Source organism: Nansenia antarctica (genome assembly GCF_963989245.1).
Source record: "Nansenia antarctica genome assembly, chromosome: 13".
Taxonomy (NCBI): domain Eukaryota; kingdom Metazoa; phylum Chordata; class Actinopteri; order Argentiniformes; family Microstomatidae; genus Nansenia; species Nansenia antarctica.
This window is the reverse complement of record NC_137683.1, coordinates 9,454,216-9,473,541: the sequence shown is the minus strand read 5'-3', so window position 1 is coordinate 9,473,541 and position 19,326 is coordinate 9,454,216. Positions and strand designations below refer to the sequence as shown.

The 19,326-nt window shown below is 43.0% G+C and overlaps 1 protein-coding gene across 1 annotated transcript; it reads left to right on the top strand.

Annotated features, from left to right (window-relative positions):
- The first annotated feature begins 104 nt into the window (after positions 1 to 104).
- On the top strand, positions 105 to 17,683 carry alg14 (ALG14 UDP-N-acetylglucosaminyltransferase subunit). Its single transcript, XM_080544301.1, has 4 exons — positions 105 to 226; positions 7,478 to 7,629; positions 9,584 to 9,706; positions 17,336 to 17,683. Exons 2-4 carry the CDS (start codon positions 7,507 to 7,509, stop codon positions 17,564 to 17,566), a joined length of 477 nt encoding a protein of 158 aa, XP_080400427.1. The 5' UTR covers positions 105 to 226; positions 7,478 to 7,506; the 3' UTR covers positions 17,567 to 17,683.
- Positions 17,684 to 19,326: the final 1,643 nt, after the last annotated feature.

Here is a 19,326-nt window from a genome sequence, read left to right as displayed (position 1 = left end):
GAAGCTTTGCTCCTCTCGCGCTCCCCGCCGTTTCGGAATGTATTTTGTCCCTCGCGCCGCGCCGTAGTTGTGATGATCATGGCATTACTACTCGTAGTGATATCGTTGTTAGTTTGTAGCTCAGTGCTTTGTCTCTCTGTGCGCCTTCTGAAGGTCCTCCGGGCCGGTCCAACATGTAAACCTGGAGAGAAAGGTCCTGTCTGCGTGCTGGTTGTCGCTGGTTCAGGTAACGTTATTAGATTATCAAATGCATTTTTGTTCATAATATAGTCGAGATGTTTCCCCACTTCCCTAGCCAGCTGGAAGACCTGATCATGCACAGACCTGGATGAACCCTACTCTGTAGTAGTTGAGTGAATTGACTAGCTCATGTTTCTGTTTTGTAGCTATCCAATGCAATGGAAGGGCCAAAGCTAACTAGCTAGTCCACATGTCAAACAGGCAAGATGACACATGTCTATACTATGTCTATATCTGACAGTCAGTAGCCTATCTTGATCATTGGTGTGAAATGTTTGATCGAGCATGCGATGAAAATAGAGATATATATGTCCTGGGTGACCTAAACATAACCTGCATGTTCTTGCATCAAGCTGTCCTATGAAACATCATATTCTTACTATAACCTAAACCAGCAGGCTACCTGTAATCTGGTTCTATTAACCAACCTACCAGGGTGGACAGTGTACAGTGTACATGTGTACAGAGTTCAGCTGTATTGGTGTAAATGGGATCATTGCATGCGGATGATGCAGTTCCTGTGTTGTTACTATGCAATGTTCACATTTACACCAATACTGCTGAACTCTGCTCAAAAGCCGTCTCTTTTTAATTTAGTGGGCATATCTAGGAAGCCTACATAAAATATCGTACAAGTGTTTCTGTCATGATTCATATAGATGATTTTACACATATCTGCTGGTCTAATGTCAGTAAGCAGAGAGACCTGGATACTGCACTTAAAGCTCAATGAACTGTTGGCTCCAGACAGTGTTGGATAGGCATGCACCTGTCAAGTAGCTGACTGTAGGGCTGTTAGGGCTCCTTGGATTGATGATGAATTAAAAGAAATCATGGTTCAAAGAGGCGAGGCTAAGAGAGTGGCAAATAGATCTGCACATCTGATTGGCAAGTAGGCCTATATTGTAAACTGAGGAGCTATGTCACTAAATTGAACAAAAAGAAGAAGAAATTGTATTATGAATCCAGGATTAACTATATAAAATGGAAAGAAGCTCTGGAACACTTAGACATCATGGGCAGAAAAAGTAACTCAACTCCATCTTTCATTGAAGCGGACGGGTCTTTTATATCTAAACCAGTAGATATTGCCAATTATCATACTCTCTATGAGCGCCATGGTACACATGTGGCTAGAGAAGACAAAATAATGAAAGAGGATAACTGCTCTTTTGTAGAGATGCTCCGATCAGGGTTTTTGGTGCCGATCATCGATCACCGATCACTGGAATCAGTGATCTGCCGATCCGATATCACCGATCACCGATCACAGTGTCGAAAATGGCAATTGAAGCATTCTATTTATTGTGTAGCATTATTTATGTTTTTAATTATTCTTAACACCATTGACATTGTATATTAAGTATTCAAATGAAATTAGGAGATGAGAAAGTATCATGAATTGACGACCATCTGTTTTATTGAATTCACAACCACCTGTAGCTTAGGAAAAACAAATAAAATGTGAAAATAAAAATCATAATAAATAAAATGTACACTGTCACATCAAATGTGCAACATTCCACTCGAATGAGAGGAACTAGTAGCTCTTAGAGAACTTGGAGCTTATACTGTAGCTTTCCTGAGGAACAATAAACATACCCAAACTAAACTGCAACATAAACAGGCTATAGCCAAATATAAAATACTGTTTCAAGTCAGTCAGTTTCAAGTCATATTTAGGAGGAGATAAGACAGCAAGTCAGCAATAATCAATAAAACAAAAAAACAAAACATTGCACCTAAGGAGATTTCAGACTCAAACCTTACTTCTGATTAAGCAGCATCACTGGCAGATTAGCCTTGAGAAATACAAGCATCTCAGCGTTTTTGGCACTCAGCCTGTTCTTCTTATCTAAAATATGTCCTGCTCTGCTGAAAAGTCGCTCGCTATCTACACTTGTGCAAGGTGCACAGAGGAAGACCTAAAACTCACGCGCTAATAGTTGTTATTATGGGCCAAGTGACTTCCTGCTCGCGGGGTCACATGACGTCGCTGAACACTACCTACACTACGCTCGTGAAGTCGCGCTGGAACTCTGACCAGCACTCGTGGAACGCCTCTCGTCCAATCAAAGCACTCGGTCCCTTTATGACGTCGAGCCCAGTGTGCGCTTCGGCGCTCTCTGAGCGAATCGACGAACGCAGCAAATGCCGTATGATATTCGTGGTATTGAAAGACCTTGCGTGCGTTCCTCCCCGAGGTATTTCTTTTGAGCAGACATTACAAACGGCATATTTGTTGTCTCTTTCCGACACTGTGTAATATTTCCAGACTGGCGACGCCATTTTGTAAACTGATCGGTCGTGTTTGATCGGCCGTTTTGAGAACTCCGATCAAAACCGATCAAGGCCATATCGGCCGATACCGATCGGCGCCGATCAGATCGGAGCATCACTACTCTTTTGAATTCTAAGTGAAATATTATTATCTATCAAAAATGAGAAACCACCTGGTATTGACAACCTGGATGGAAAGCTAATGAGGATGGTAGCGGATCTTTTTGCCACTCCCATATGCCACATCTTCAATCTTAGTCTTGACAATAATATGTGCCCACAAACCTGTATAGAGGAAAAGGTAATCCCTTTACCTAAAAATGCTTGTGCTGCCTTTTCTGGCTCTAAACAGCAGACCGATCAGCTTGTTACCTGTTAGGCTATAAGCAAACTGTTGGCCAGATCATACAATGCCATTTGTCTATGAACAACTTGACAAGCAACTACCCAAGCAACTACACAACCTACACAACACTCACTGAAATTACAGATGATTGGCTAAAATGTATTGATCAACAGAATATCGTAGCGTCTACATAGTCTGCAACTACTGTTAACTCAACAAAGAGTTTCAGATAGTATTCAATAGGGGTGTAACGATACATCGATTCACATCGATGCATCGATTCATTGACTAACGATCTGATTACATCGATGCAATGTAAAAATATCGATCTATATCGTCATCTTAAAGATACACCTTTATTTTGAAATGGCACATTCTGCGTGACTGTCACCATTTCCGTGCAGCGCGCGACTAGCAGCGGCAAATTACAAAGTCAAAGAGCGCTGCACACTGTGTGTTCTGCATTTTGTGACTGCGGCGGAGAACAGCGAAGCGGTTTTAGCTGCGACTGCCAAGCCCGCCCACGGCCGACTGTGATTGGTCAATGCTCTAGTCTAGCCGACTGTGATTGGTCAATGCTCTGGTCTGTAACAAAGCATCTGTCTTATGAATGGGCAAAGGCTGCAGGTTGGACCTTACTTACTTTACTCCGGTTTGCTTGTCCAATTTCATTGGATAAACCTGAACAAAATTCCTATTGATAAAATCTACAGGTAAATCATTACTCCCGTAATCAGTGATCTAACATGACTGTCCAAGCATAGCCTTACCTTTCACCAATCAACACATCATATCAGATCAGTGCTTCCTAGAGGAAGTGTGATGGATGGCCCTATATTAAAAATTATCCTGACCTGCGTTCAGAGCGTAGTGTTTTGTCTCCTGAACATGTTGATCAGTTAGTTTTTTTTGAAGAAAAACCTCCCAAAGAAGAACACTGGAGGATATACTTATTATATAACACTGGAGGATATACTTAACTTATTTTGGTTAAGAAGAATGTATATAAGATGTACTGCACTGTACTGCATTTGCACTTATTATTTATTATTATTTATTATTATTGCACAAATATACTGTAGGTTAAATGGTGACATTGGTTCAGTTCTAACTGTTAAAAATACTGTGTTTATGAGACAGTAAAAAAGTGAACGTTTACAAAAATCCTGCCTTAAAAAAGGGGGGACAAGTTCTTCCAGTTTTGTTTCATAGGACATTAATGTTTTAAAGCTGAATATCTCTTGTTTGTGAGACTAGTGAACGGGTCTATTTTTCTTTTTGTAACAGAAGAATACTGTATAATACAATATGATTTAAATGCTGCTTATGCTGGATACCTGGAAGAGCTCACAAATAAAATGGTCAAATAATATTCTAGTTGTTTTTGTGAGTTGATAATTGTGTTAGATTGGCATATGATATCGCGTCATATCGATCATATCGTCATATCGATCTTGAATCGAATCGAATCGAAATCGTATCGTGACTGACATTGTGATATCGTCAAACATTGTATCGTCATACAAACAAATCGATATAATATCGTATCGTGATGAAGCTGGTGATTTACACCCCTAGTATTCAACTGGATCACTGATAACAAAGTGGTCTGAACATGTCATCTAAGACTAAGTATTCTAGTTGTATTTGAAACAAAACACTCGTAAACCTCAGCTGTGTCTGTTAATTAACAATGTTGCAATTGAGCACGTACAGGAAACAAAGCTTTTTGGTGTAACTGTAAACTCTAATGGTCAAGACATATAGATTCTCTGGTGCAAAAGATGGGGGGAGAAAGATATTTGGAGTCAAGAGATGCTTTTCTTTTTGAACACCACATCTGACCAAACATGTCCTGCAGACCCTAGTTTTATCACACTTAGATGAATGCCTGGTGGTCTGGTCAGGTACTACAAAAACACATCTAAGGAAGCGGGTTCAGACCAGAGCAGCTCGGCTTGCCCTTCAGTGCACCATGAGAGCCAACAACATGACCGACTCTTCTGGCTAAAAGTTGAGAGGTTAAAAGCGTCACTTCTTTCGTTTGTAAAAACGATTTAAAAAATAATTATATATATGTATATATATATATAAATGTACTGAAAACCCCTGTCTGTTTGTAGCAGCTCACACTTAGCTGTGATGCACACACCTACCCCACCAGACATGCCACCAGTGGTAACTAGTGGCGCTTTTCCATTGACCAGCCCGGTACGGCTCGGCACGGCACGCTTTTGTATCCTACCCGTACCGTACTTTCAGAAACGCTTCTCCCTTATACACAACAGACCCGGAGCGAGTCGAGACAGTAGGAGGAGTTACGTGACATAAGAGCACTTCACTTTAATAAGTGCTGCTATACAGCTCCTATACAGCTAGGCTACCCAATTCCAAAAACCCAAACTAATTGGAAACAAGGTGCAGTGCTGTGTAGAGCTATGGTTGAATGGAACTCCCTACCGGGACATGTCTCCAACGTCCAGCAACACCTCATTCGTATTAGATCTTAACTTAGTATTTTAATGTTATTTTCATTATTTGTTGTTTTATGTGTGGTATAGCCTAGTTACTTCTTTGCAACAAAATCAAACAAATCATGATACAGGTGATGGTACTCCTGCTGGGCATTGCTGCCTGACGCACCTCCAACAGTGCCTTTAGAACAGGTGTGCTGTGACACCTCACTGAACACCTATGTGGGCCTAACTGGGTCATCAGCTGGGGACCACCAGTCATTGACGTTTCGCTCCTTTAACCCCAGTACATCTCCTGGTGGCGGAGCGATGGCAGGGATCTCTCCCTGCCACCCCCTGCTGATGCCCTAGGTGTTGTTCGCCCCCCAACCCTTATGCTTCCTTCTTAGCCACAGCCAGAAGCTGCCTTTCTCCGCCTCCTCAGCCAGCTCTTTCATGACTTTCCGATGCCTTGCTCCTGTGCATCCTATGTCACGGAGTAGGCGAGCAGCTGAGGAACCTACGAAGCCCCTACACCCCACTTCCACAGGGCACGTAACGGCTTTCCAGCCAGCCTCCCTGCACTCCGCCGCCAGATCTGCATACTTGGCTCGCTTACGCTCGTTGGCTGCCTCCAAACCACCCTCCCAAGGGACAGTGAGTTCGACCAGAAGGACTGTCTTGCAAGCCTCTGACCACATGACCAGGTCTGGTCGAAGCGATGTTTCCACGATCTCCCTGGGGAACTGGAGCTGTCTCCCCAGGTCGACCCTCATGGTCCACTCACTACCCGGTGCGAGGAGTCTTGCTGTATCTCTCTGACGGGAGGGTTTGACTCTCTCTCCAGCCCTTGCAAACTGGATGGGATGTCTGTCTGGAGCGGAAGGTCTGCTGTTTGCCTCCTGTCTGCATGACTCTGCCACCTCTGCCAGCTTTTTCAGCACCAGGTCGTGTCGCCATGTGTAGCGGCCTTGGGACAGCGCTGTCTTGCAGCCTGTCAGGATGTGCTGGAGGCTCGCATTGATGGTGTTGCAAAGGGGGCAGGTCTCTTCGGCAGAAAACCATTGGTGGAGGTTTCGGGGACAAGGCAAGGTGTCATATGTTGCTCTGATCAGGAAGCTGAGCCTAGCTTGGGGGATCTTCCACAGGTCAGACCATGACATGGGCCTGTTTGTGAGACCTTCCCATGACGTCCAGCGTTCTTGCTGGCCCTGGGACACCGCCTTTATGTTAAGGCGTTCCTGCTCAGTTCTTGCCACTTCTGCCACCACCATGGCTCTTCGATCTTCTTTGGAAGCCTTTGACCAGAACAAGGGAGTCTCGCCCCTTCCAAGGCCTGCTCTACCCTCCTGGACTCTGCCGACCACCTCGCGGTGCTTCAGCTGGCCGATTGCTAAATCAACCTCCTCTTGGGCTTTCCACTTCCTTCCAGTTCTTATCTGGGTGCCCGCTGCTCTCACCAGCTGGTCAGTGGATTCCCTCAGCTCTAGCACCAATCGAGCCTTCTCTTGCTTGTATCCAGAGCTGATGGATCGCAGTGGCAGTTGAAGCGTGTTCCTACCAAAGAGGCCCACATCTGAGAGGCATCTTGGCAGTCCCAGCCACTTCCTGATGAACGAGTTTGCCAGCCCGTCCATCTTGCTTACCACAATATGTTTGTGCAATATGTTTTGTGATGCACACTAAGGCTGTTAGCATTGCTGACATTTTATTTTAATGTTATCTTTGTTATTTTGTATGTTGATGTTTTCTTCTTTGTTAGCCTATAATATGTTTTGTGATGGTTTCTTTTTTTTGTATAGTTTTGTATGGACCCCAGGGGAAAAAATGGGGATCCAAATAAAACAAATCTATCTGTCCTTAGGAATATAGAGGAGGATGCTATCTGGCTACAAGACCCGTACAGTAGAATCTAGATAGCTAAGTGTACGGTGTCAAAAATGTATCATGAGGAAAGATCATACCATGAAGAAAGACAAAGAAAGGCAGTAACATTAGCTGTATGTAGGGCTAATGCTCTGTGTTTTGCCATCACTGTCACTGCCTTCCTACCCTTATTTACAGAGACATGCTCTAATACTTGTCAGTAGATTTCAGTACGCCTGACCATGTGACTTACGCCAATCAAATTAAGTCATTAGTTTGTTTGTTTTTGCAGGAGGACATACGACTGAGATCCTGCACCTGATGCAGAGCCTCTCCCAGTCCTACAGACCCCGGCACTACGTCATAGCAGACACCGACAAGATGAGTGAAGACAAGATACGCACCTTTGAAAGCTCCAAAAAAGACACAGAATCAGATTCTCAGGTAGTCAATATGCACCCATATGTACTTGAGTCTAGCAATAACCGCCTTTCAATTGGTTTTAGCATGATGACAGTTTGTTACTGTATTCACGTGTCGTTGTACCGAACACATAAATGGTGGTATGATAGTTTAGGCTTCCTACTGTATCACAACACATACAGTTAGGTCCATATTAAGACACAGACAGAAATGTTTACATTTTAGCTGTTTACCAAAACATCTTCAAGTTACAGTTATATAATGGATATGGGCTTAAAGTGCAGACTCTCAGCTTTAGGGTAAGGGTATTCATATCCAAATTGAAGGAAGGGTTTAGGAATTACAGCTCTTTAATATGTAGCTCCCTCTTTTTCAAGGGACCAAAAGTAATTGGACAATTGACTCAAAAGCTGTTTCATGGGATTCCAAGTGTGGCATTTGCATTTGGATGATGTTGCTGTATACGCACAACATGCAGGCAACAGAGCTCTCAATGCAAGTGAAACAGGCAAGTGAAACAGGTCATCCTTAGGCTGCAAAAACTGCCAAAAAATCCATCAGAGAGAGAGTGGGAAAATTAGGAGTGGCCAAATTAACTGTTTGGTACATTCTGAGAAAAAAATAACTCACTTGTGAGCTCGGCACCACAAAAAAGTCTGAACGTCCATGGAAGACAAGAGTGGTGGATGATCACAGGATCCTTTACATGGTAAAGAAAAACCCCTTCACAACATCCAGCCAAGTGAAGAACAGTCTCCAGGAGGTAGGCATATCATTATCCAAGTGTACCATAAAGGGAAGACTTCACATGAACAAATAAAGAGGGTTAAATAAGTATGGATAAGGCTTGGAACGGCTCATGATCCGACGCTTACTACATCATCTGCCTGGCTTCCAATGGCACTGGGTCACTAGTGTTTATTGATGATGTGACAGAAGACAGAAGCAGACGGATGAATTCTTTAGTGTTTAGGGATATTCTGTCTGCTCAGATTCAGACAAATTCAGCAAAGTTGATTGGATGGTGCTTCACAATACAGATGGACAATGACCCAAAACATACTGCGTAAGCAACCCAGGAGTTTTTTAAGGCAAAGAAGTGGAATATTCTGTAATGGCAGAGTCAATCACCTGATCTCAACCCAATCAAGCATGCATTTCACTTGCTGAAGACAAAACTAAAGGCAGAAAGACCCACGAACAAACAACAACTGAAGACAGCTGCAGTAAAGGCCTGGCAAAGCATCACAAAGGAGGAAACCCAGCATGGTTATGTCCATGGGTGCCAGACTTCAGGCAGTCATTGCCTACAAAGGATTCTTGACAGTATTACAAATTAACATTTTATTTATGATTATATTAATTTGTCCAATTACTTTTGAGCTCCTGAAAATAGGGGACTGTGTATAAAAATGGTTGCAATTCCTAAACGTTTCATACAATATTTTGGTTAAACCCCTTGCACTTCAATTAGGCTACATCTCGATTGTTTCATTTCAAATCCATTGTGGTGGCATACACAGCCAAAATGATGGAAATTGTGTCACGGTCCAAATATTTACGGACCTAACTGTACGTCAGTTTATTGTACAACTCCAATATCTCTACTCCAATGTCTTTTTTTGTTTTTTTGTGAGAGATGGTAAATCCTTGGTCCAAATATATTTCTTACCAGTAGATGGCGCCATATGTCTTGCATTTTTCAATTCACAAAACGTCCCAAGAAACGTCCCAGAAACCTTTCAGTTGGTGTTTATCTCCCTTGAGAACATGCATGCATTATTCTACAGCAATATCTGAAAACATTTTCGAACATACAGTATTTTATCATATTTATTCCAGTCTCATGTGTTCAGAATTACACAGCATGTGTCAGCATGATGCAGCATTTCATAGAAAACTAAATCATTTGTGTACAAATGTGCCGTGAGGTTAACCTGCTCACCTGCTAACCTTGTCACTGTTTTACCCCCAGTTTACCATTCACCACATTCCTCGCAGCCGTGAGGTGCGTCAGTCGTGGAGCTCCTCCGTGGTCACCACTCTCAACGCCCTGCTGTACTCCGTCCCTCTGGTGTTTAAACTCAGGCCAGACATGGTAGGTATACCCAATGTGATACCATTTTTTTACAATATGTGAATCTTCACTACCGTCCCTCCTGCCTAGTACCACTATGTATTCATGCCAGTCTGGTCACATTATCTTAATTGCCGATATGCATATACCGTATTTTCCGGACTATAAGTCGCGGTTTTTTTCATACTTTGGCTGGTCCTGCGACTTATAGTCAGGTGCGACTTATATATCAATAATTCATAATCTCTGACTGACATGAACTGACATACGGTAATCTCTGACTGACATGAACCAAGGAGTAACTTCCGCTAGCGCCTCATACACGATAGAATAGCCATTATACTTGACAATGTGGACATTAAACACGACAATGTGGACATTAAACATGATGTTATGGACCTTATACACAATGTTATGGACGTTATAAACGATATTAAAGTCATTTATTCCTTCCAGAGACTGTTCTATGTTGCTAAGTTACCCCCGCGAGGCTATTTTGCTACTTCCGCTAGCGCCACATACGCGATAGAATAGCCATTATACTCGACAATGTGGACATTAAACACGACAATGTGGACATTAAGCACTATATTATGAACGTTATACACGATATTATGAACGTTATACACGATATTAAAGTCATTTATTACCTTTCAGAGGCTGTTCAATGTTGCATTGTTTGTAGGCCGCCCTTCATCCTAACTACTTCCGTTTTTCACCAAGCTATCTTTGTCATGGCCTTATACACGATTAATAGTCGTTACACTCGACAATGTGGACATTAAGCACTATATTATGAACGTTATACACGCTATTATGAACGTTATACACGATATTAAAGTCATTTATTACCTTTCAGAGGCTGTTCCATCCTGTTTGCTTGCTCCCGCGACGCCATTTTGCTAACCTTCGTTAGCAACGCGCTAGCTAGCCCTGGCTTTACACTCGATAATTTAAGTATTTCTAACCTTTCAGAAGAAGTTTTAACGTGAATTATGTCCTTCCTGGGCTTACAAATCCTCTCATGTCTCTTCACAGTGCCAGACTAGAGTCAAGCTCAACAGGGTCTTCTTTCCCCGCTGATTCCGCCAAGCCCGTTCCCTTGAACCATGCGACTTATAGTCCAGTGCGACTTATATGTGGTTTTTTCCTCTTCATGACCCATTTTTGGCCTGCTGCGACTTATACTCGGGTGCGACTTATAGTCCGGAAAATACGGTAGTTTAAAAGTTTCAACGTTTTGTTGCTGTTAATCCTCTCACCAGTAAAGAACCCCCCCCCTAGCATGTCTGTAACATGTCTTTGAATACTGTAATATCCATGACAGATTAACGACGGATTTTAAGTAATTTTAAATCAATTTTTGCAGCTAACCAATTCATTCAACTCCGGTTTATAACTCCATTGACAATAAATAAACTTGACCCATAGTGAAGTGACTTCAAGTTAATATCTTGATCCCTTTATTATTGTTCCAGTATATAAATAAGATAAATCAAGGAATTGTGCATGATAATCTCAAAACCCAGAGTGACCATGGCGTAGAATCTTGACTAAAAAGTTTCCAGAGGGTTCCCGGCCTACCAATTACTCTCACACACTCAACACTCCACTCTACAATCAGTAATTAGTGCACTGCACACGGCTCTGTGGGTTCACACAGTCCATTCAACTGGCCTCGGATTGTTTGTTTAGGGTTTGTGGAAGTGAAAGACAGAAAGTGCATTGTATGGGCCCATCACTGTAGCCATTGATAGGGATGTTGTTCTAGTTTGGAGTAGTGAAATGTCATTTTGCATAATACTTCATTAAAATTGTGTATGCATTAGTCAAAATCCAGGAAATGGCTAGGGGGGAGAGAAGAGAGAGACACAGACAGACAGACGGAGAGACAGACAGAGAGACAGACAGAGAGAGAGAGAGAGAGAGACACAGACAGACAGACAGAGAGACAGACAGACAGACGGAGAGACAGACAGACAGACAGACGGAGAGACAGACAGAGAGAGAGAGAGAGAGAGACACAGACAGACAGACAGACGGAGAGACAGACAGACAGACGGAGAGACAGACGGAGAGACAGACAGAGAGAGAGAGAGAGAGAGAGAGACACAGACAGACATACAGACAGACAGAGACAGAGACAGAGAGAGAGAGAGTCAGTCTCGGCAGGAATGAACAGACAATCGGGCCCCCTTATTTCCCCCCTCCTCCTTTCCTCTCCCACTGGCTTTTCTTCCCTTGTGTTATGTAATGGCGGGGGCCCGGGAGAAGTGTCCTTGTTCACAGGATGTGGCGAGACCTGCCGGGTTCCTCTGCTGGCTGAGTTACTCTGCAGCTCGGCCGTGGGAGGAGGGGGCTGTCCTCTGCTGGCTGAGTTACTCTGCAGCTCAGCCGTGGGAGGAAGGGGCTGTCTACACAAAGCACACTACAATTGCAACTGCAGCCACTGGTTAGAAAACACATGAGTCTAAAGGTGCAGATTATTCGGTTGTGACATGACAACGGTTTCTGCTATTTCCCCCCTAATCTCTTACCTTTGTCACTGCCAATAGCCCCCCTCAATGAGGTCATTTCCACATTCCCTTCATAGAGTGTACCACCATTGATTGTTAGACCTGGAGGGGGTTGAGAGGTTACAAATGACTGTTTTACTTTTATTTGGAACTTCCTGGAATTGAACAGGTTCTATAATAGGTAACAGGTACGCATATTAGGATTTATGTGGCAAAGCTACCCAACATACTAACAACATTGTGCCTGGAAAGCCTTTACCTCTAACTTACTTCTCTCTAATATGGTCTGTTGTTGTATTCCTCTCAGGAACGCTGGGTTTACATTTTCTTATCTCACGTCTCTAAATGTGTGATATGGAATTGTTATGACACACACAGACTCCCAAACACCCTCCCAACATTTTAAACAGACCCTCAAAACCCACCTCTTCAAGCTTGCCTTCACCTAGTTTGACTCTCTCCCCCTCCCCTTCCCATGTGTCCCCAGCACTACCTTAATTAGACCCCTATGCTTTTATTTATTTTTTATGTTATTATTACTACTCTATCTTTTCAGTTTGTAAAGCGTCTTTGAGTGTCTAGAAAAGCGCTATATAAGTATAATGTTTAATTATATAATAATAATAATAATTATTATTATTATTATTATTTCTGCAAAGACCATTACATCACCAGAATTGTAGATTCCTGTAAGATGCTGTATTTTTTTCCAAGAAAAGCGCTATATAAGTCTAATATATTATTATCGTAGACGGTCCAGAGTTGTCTTGGGTCCATTGCTCTCGTACTCCTCCTCTCATAATGTGATGGGGTCAGCATTCTTGAAGATGACTAAACGCTGACGTTTATTTGTTTTGACCAAACTTGAGCATGTCTCTCCGGGAGCAGTGGCGCAGGGTTATTGTAATGGAGACGGGAGACACATTCCGAGTCGGGAATCACAGGAAAAGTGTGGGGGGTCAGGCCAAGGAGGTGGAGGGTGAGAGGGAAACCTAGAACGGGGGGTTTGGTGGGTGGGTGTTAGGGTTCTCAAGTGTGTGTTAGCCATAAAAGGGCATTTGTGAGATCACACACACACACACACACACACACACACCACCACCCCCATTTCCACCTCCAGATGTGTCAGCACAATCCTCCCGCCTGACAGCATCCTTGCAGTCAGAGGTTTAAAGTTTAAAGTCTGATCGACGGGGGAGGTTGCACAGTCGTGGTGTGGGACCAGTATTCGGGTTCTAGAAAGAAGTGAAGTAACAGTGTAGATCATTGGAGGTGTATTTTCTGATTTTAAAAGAGCCAATGTTTTGTTCTGTGTAATTAGATATTAATTCCAGTCAGCTGTCTGTTTTTGAACTCCCCACGGTGATGATAATGCCCACACTTTGTGTAAAGATGGTATGACATACAGACAGCAGTAAACCGGACTAAGTGGGATCATCAATAGACACTAAGGGCCGGTTTCACAGATAAGGCTTATTAAGCATAATCCTTGAAAGTGTGATTTAGTCCAGGACTAGGCTTAAGCCTCGTCTCTGAAACAGGCTCTCAAATGTTCCCAATCCCAAAGAGAAAGCAAAGCAGAACGTCTGTGCTGGTCATACGATAGATAACACCTCGTGAGCTTAGAATGATAAGGTCCTATCTCCGTTTAGGGTAGTTCAGAGACATCGAGCGTCAAAGTTTTTACATTCCATTATGTTCTGTGAGATGGAACCTTTGTATTTTATTAATTACTAACTAAAAAATGTCAACATTTTAAAAATAACACCACACAGGCATTAATAAACACCTAATGGATCAGATTATGTAAAAAAAACGCAATTTTGACAAAAATTGAGATAGAACCGTATAATTCTAACGTCACGTAACGACTGGTCAAGCAGCCTCACAGTGGCCTCCCCGGTTACTTGGCATTCCTATGTGGCTCTTAGCTGCTGGTAAACTAACCCAGGCCTCGCTTCTCTCCCTTTGTTTTCCCTCTAGCATACGCTCCAGTGGTGGGACACCATATGTTTTATCTTAACCTTATTAGGAAATTGCTAGAGAAGGGAACGGAAAGGCCTTTTGGTCGTTCTAAGTGAGATTCCGACCAGGAATACGATCCTCCTTCTTTCCCCTCCTTTCTTTCGTGTTGTATTTGAAGACGAGTGAGTGTAATCACGCCTATAGATTGATTGTTAACCAAACATGTCAAGCTGGCATGTGAAAGCAACAGCCCACAGACATTCCTGCATGTATTTGCTCATGTATGTCGAGTTTTACGAGCCACTGTGCTGAATTGTGTCCATATATGTCCCTTTTAGGGCCCAGAAAGCCATTGTCTAATAAAATATTGTCTTGGTTTGGTTTTCAGTTAAATCTTTGATGTTTGGTAGCCCTGGATGTTTCTTTTAGGGCCTCTACGCTCTGCCCAGAATACAATTCTCGGAAAACACTGTTGGTGTTTCTCGCACTGTGCGTCTTCATAGTTGAAATGAAGGCCACAATGGCAATATACTCTAGATTGGATTTTTGGCCACGAGCGCAGTATTTAACCAGGCTTACCATCTGTTTAAACAGAACCACAGTGACCCTCTTATCTCCCGGGTAACCCAAACCCCCTAACGTCTCCAGCTATCAAAAATAATAATCATAGAAAAGTTGCATTTACAGATATTTACGTCAAGCAGCTTTGCAAACCACTGATCTATCAAAAAGAGCCAACCACCTAATGCATAGGTTTTATTATTATTATTATTATTATTATTATTATTATTATTATTGTCCTTTCTACCCTAAACAGCCAACTCTGGGATGAATTGTAATTTCAACCACTCGTAATGTGGAACTTTGTTTGTAACTTTCCTGTATTCAGTCAAGTGCTCACAGGAGTCTAGACAGCGGACACTAGTCAGAGCTTATCTGCCATGTTATCTTCTTTCCCTGGTTCAACTTGGGTGTGATGTAGTTTTTATCACTCTGACACACCTGCCTTCCCGCCTGCAGCGTGGTGACTCACCTTCTCTGGTCTGGTTAGGACATGAGAAACGCTGACGCTGGGCAGACAGACAGACAGACAGACAGACAGACAGTCACCTGGTGTTGCTCAGTGAGTTGAATGTACCCCGGTTCTGTGTGTTATGATGACATCATCAGGTGTAAACCCCCCCCCCCCCTCCTGCACGTGTGTCTATGCGTGTACGTTATAGGCCTCCGCAGGGCCTGGGTAGACTGGATCATGCGTAGCCCCAGAACACAGCAGAGCAGAAAAGTCTAGAGGGATGGTCAGCGCCTACGCCGTAAATCCAGCCGTGGACTCAGTGCCAGGGAAAGCATGCCAGGAATGTTCTAGCCAGGTTTATGAATGCAGCGCTACAAAAGAAAGGCTTTAGAGTAAAGGCTTATCTTACGGGAGGTGGGAGAACCGTAATTCCGACGCAATAAACGCTCAAAGCCCCAATCTAAGTCAGTTTCCCAGCAAAGCAGCCGTCGCGGTTTTTCCACGATATCCATACTTGGATGAGCAGAGCAGTCTCTTAACTCCACCTCCACATCCACCATTAATTTTCTAAGGTAGAGGAGGGCCGCTAAGTTGCAAGTATTTGGCCGTGAGCCCCTGTGGCCAGTGATTTATTTGGTGTTGAAGGCTCACACTACTGTCTGCCCATTCAAATTTGCACCTGAGACAGAGTTTTCCCAGTTAGGTCCGAGCAGAGAGGAAACACTCTTGGATGTCAGCGCTCTAAGCTTGAACATTTTTACGCTAGAGTCAGCTCTTTGGTGGTTGGTAGACAATGACCTCATTGCCAGTAACTGGGCCTACGACATGTGACATATTTATACTCACCGTTATCCCATCTAGACTAATTACAGGGCTCCCACGGGTCCTTGAAATCTGAATTTGAGAAAAAGAAATCAAGGTCTTAAAAGTTTTTGAAAATAGACGTGGGTCATTGAAAGTGCTTGAATTCCCCCCCCTCCCCCTCTCTCTCTCTCTTTCTCTCAAAAAATTATAATATATTTATTCAAAATATTTTACTTAGCTCGTCAACTAGTAAATAAGTCTCTGTATTGCTTAACTTTACACATATTTCACAATATATCGTTTTGCTGTGCTGTGGTAGAGAAGGCAAGAGACCATCTAGTGTTCTACACATTCAAGCCTCTCTTTTTAATTGTTGTCTGTGAGCGGATAGTTCCTATTATATCAATTCTCATCTAGATCTGTCTCAAACTATGCCGTGTTGGGTCCTTGAATTTTAGGGAATTGATTGAGTCTTGAAAGGTGCTTGAATGTGATGTTTCAGAAGGTGTGGGAACCCTGTAATTATCAATGTCCCTCCAGAGTTTTATGGGAGGTGTGGAACAGACTGAATTAATCCATCCTACTAAGTTGTAAAATCCTGTAAGCATGTAAAAAATGCCATCCTCTGTAATAATAATAATAATAATAATATAATAGTGTGAATTGTGTGGAATGTTCTTAATGTAATGTTCATGTCACTGTAATTGACAGTGTATGACCGTCCATAGAGGATATTACAGTGTTGGTGCAGGCCTAAACTATGGTTGTGCTAGGAGAGCTGAATGTGCTAAATGATTCTCCAGAACCTGCAGCCCTTAGTCTCCACAGCAGGCTGACTGCTTTTCCCGTAAGTCCCTGCCTCCCCAACCCTCCCCAACCCTCCCCTGCCTCCCCAGCCCACAGCCCTGCCCTCTCCTCTAGCTCACCAGGCACAGCTCTCTCTAGATCTCTTTGTCTGCCTGTCTGTCTGTCTGCTTTTTGGTCTCACTGTTGTTCTCTTTTCCTTTCTCCTTATCTTTTGCCCCGCGATGCTGAGTCTCACCTTAAGACCCTCATCTCCTCTCCTTTCAGACTGGACAGTTTATTCACGACCAGTTGGAGTTCAGCACATTCCATTTCCATTTGAGTGAAAGCCCAAACTGGTGATTTGTAGGGATTGTGTTTAGGGATTGTGTTTTTAGGACCAGTCTCACTGTGTGTGTGTGTGTGTGTGTGCGTGTGCGTGTGCGTGCGTGTGTGTGTGTCTCACTGTGTGTGTGTGTGTGTGTGTGTCTCACTGTGTGTGTGTGTGTGTCTCACTGTGTGTGTGTGTGTGTGTGTGTGTGTGTGTGTGTGTGTGTGTGGTTTCAGGTGCTGTGCAACGGCCCAGGGACCTGCGTCCCCTTGTGCATGGCAGGACTTCTCCTGGGGATCCTGGGATTGCAGAAGGTCCTGATCGTCTACGCAGAGAGCGTCTGTCGAGTAGAGAACCTGTCCCTCTCCGGGAAGATCCTCTATCCTCTCGCAGACTACTTCTTTGTGCAGTGGTCGACCCTGAAAGAAAAATACCCCAAATCCATTTACCTCGGAAGAATAGTCTGAGCAGACTACTGACCAAAACTGCTTTGTTACTGATATCGAACGTTTTTAAATGGATCAGGTTTCATGTTTTCTATGAACACAACTCAAAAGACTTTGATCCATTAGTCTATACGTTTAGGTTAAGAAGCACTATGTAACCTCTAGCTATCCCGCATGTTACTTGAATGTATGGTAATGTACAATGCAAATGAATACAAAATGGCATTCTTACCTTTGTACCTGACTTGAATTGAAGAGTGGGTGAAACTACCTTGAAATAAAATACGCTCATATAAAATTACCTGAGGTTTCTGGTTTTGAGTTGAAACTGAGAAGGAGAAACAGAGAAGTCAAAGAAATATGTCTGAGAGACAGGATGATGAGTACAGCTGCTGTGCTGTCTGCTGATATGACAGCCATCACTGTTAAAGAGGAACGCAGGCAAGACAGCACAAGATCATCTCCCAACACTGGTGCTATCTCAATGCTAACCCTCCATGCTATCACTCAACAATGTCAGTTGTTATGCTTGCAATATGAGAGTTTTATGTACATTTAATTACACACTTGCTTGAATAAACATTTTTTTAAAATTAAAAGCATATTTGTGAGCTTGCAATTAATATATAACTGTAACTTGAATAGGTTTTGGTAAACAGCTCAAATATACAGTGGGGGAAATACGTTTTGTAAGTAAGTATTTCCAATTAGCCTATTCAAGTGAAATTTGCACCAGATTTTGGTATTAACTCAAACAATCAGGACAAAAAATCTAAACATTTAAGTCCATATGTAAATAAAGTTATGTGGAATGAAGTGGAATGAAACAGGAAAAAAGTATTGAACACACTAATTGAAATTAATTCAATACTTAGTGGAGAAGCCTTTGTTTGTAATGACAGCTTCAAGGCACTTTCTGTATGAAGTAACTAATCGCCCGCAGTATTCAGGTGTGATTTTGGCCCATTCCTCTACACAGATTGTCTTTAAATCTTGAAGATTGTGTGGGCCCTCTTGTGAATCTGGATCTTCAGATGCTTCCACAAATGTTCAATTGGGTTTAAGTCAGGTGATTGACTGGGCCATCCATTCCAACAAGTTGATTTTCTTTCTCTGAAACCAATTGCGGGTTTCCTTTGCTGTATGCTTTGGATCATTGTCCTGCTGGAAGGTCCACCCACGTCTCATCCTCAGCATCCTGGTGGATGGCAGCAGGTTCATCTCAAGAATCTCTCTGTACATGGCTCCATTAATTGTTCCTTCAATGACATGAAGTCTGCGATTACCACGAGAGGAGAAACAGCGCCACACCATGATACTTCCACCTCCAAACTTCACTGTTGGTATAGACTTATTAGGGTGATATTCTCCTCCAAACATGGTGTGTTGTGTGACAGCCAAAAAGTTCAATTTTGGTCTCATCAGATCAGAGTACATGCTCCTAGTAGTTCACTGGCTTGTCCAAATGTTGTTTGGCAAACCTTAAACGACCGTCAACATCTTTTTCAGTAGTGGAGTCTTGTGGGCTGAGCGTGCACAGAGGCCATGGCGAGTGCATTGCCTACTGTCCTTTCCGTCACAGCACTTTCCTAGTGGTCCTTGGCTCTTTGGCTACTCTTCTAAGTATCCTTCTGACTCCCTGATCAGAAATCTTGCGAGGAACTCCTGTGCGTGGCCGGTTGATGGTGGAGTGATGTTGCTTCCACTTAGGGATAATGCCCCAATGGTGCTTACTGGAAGATTCAGAAGTTGTGAAATACATCTGTAGCCAATTCCATTTT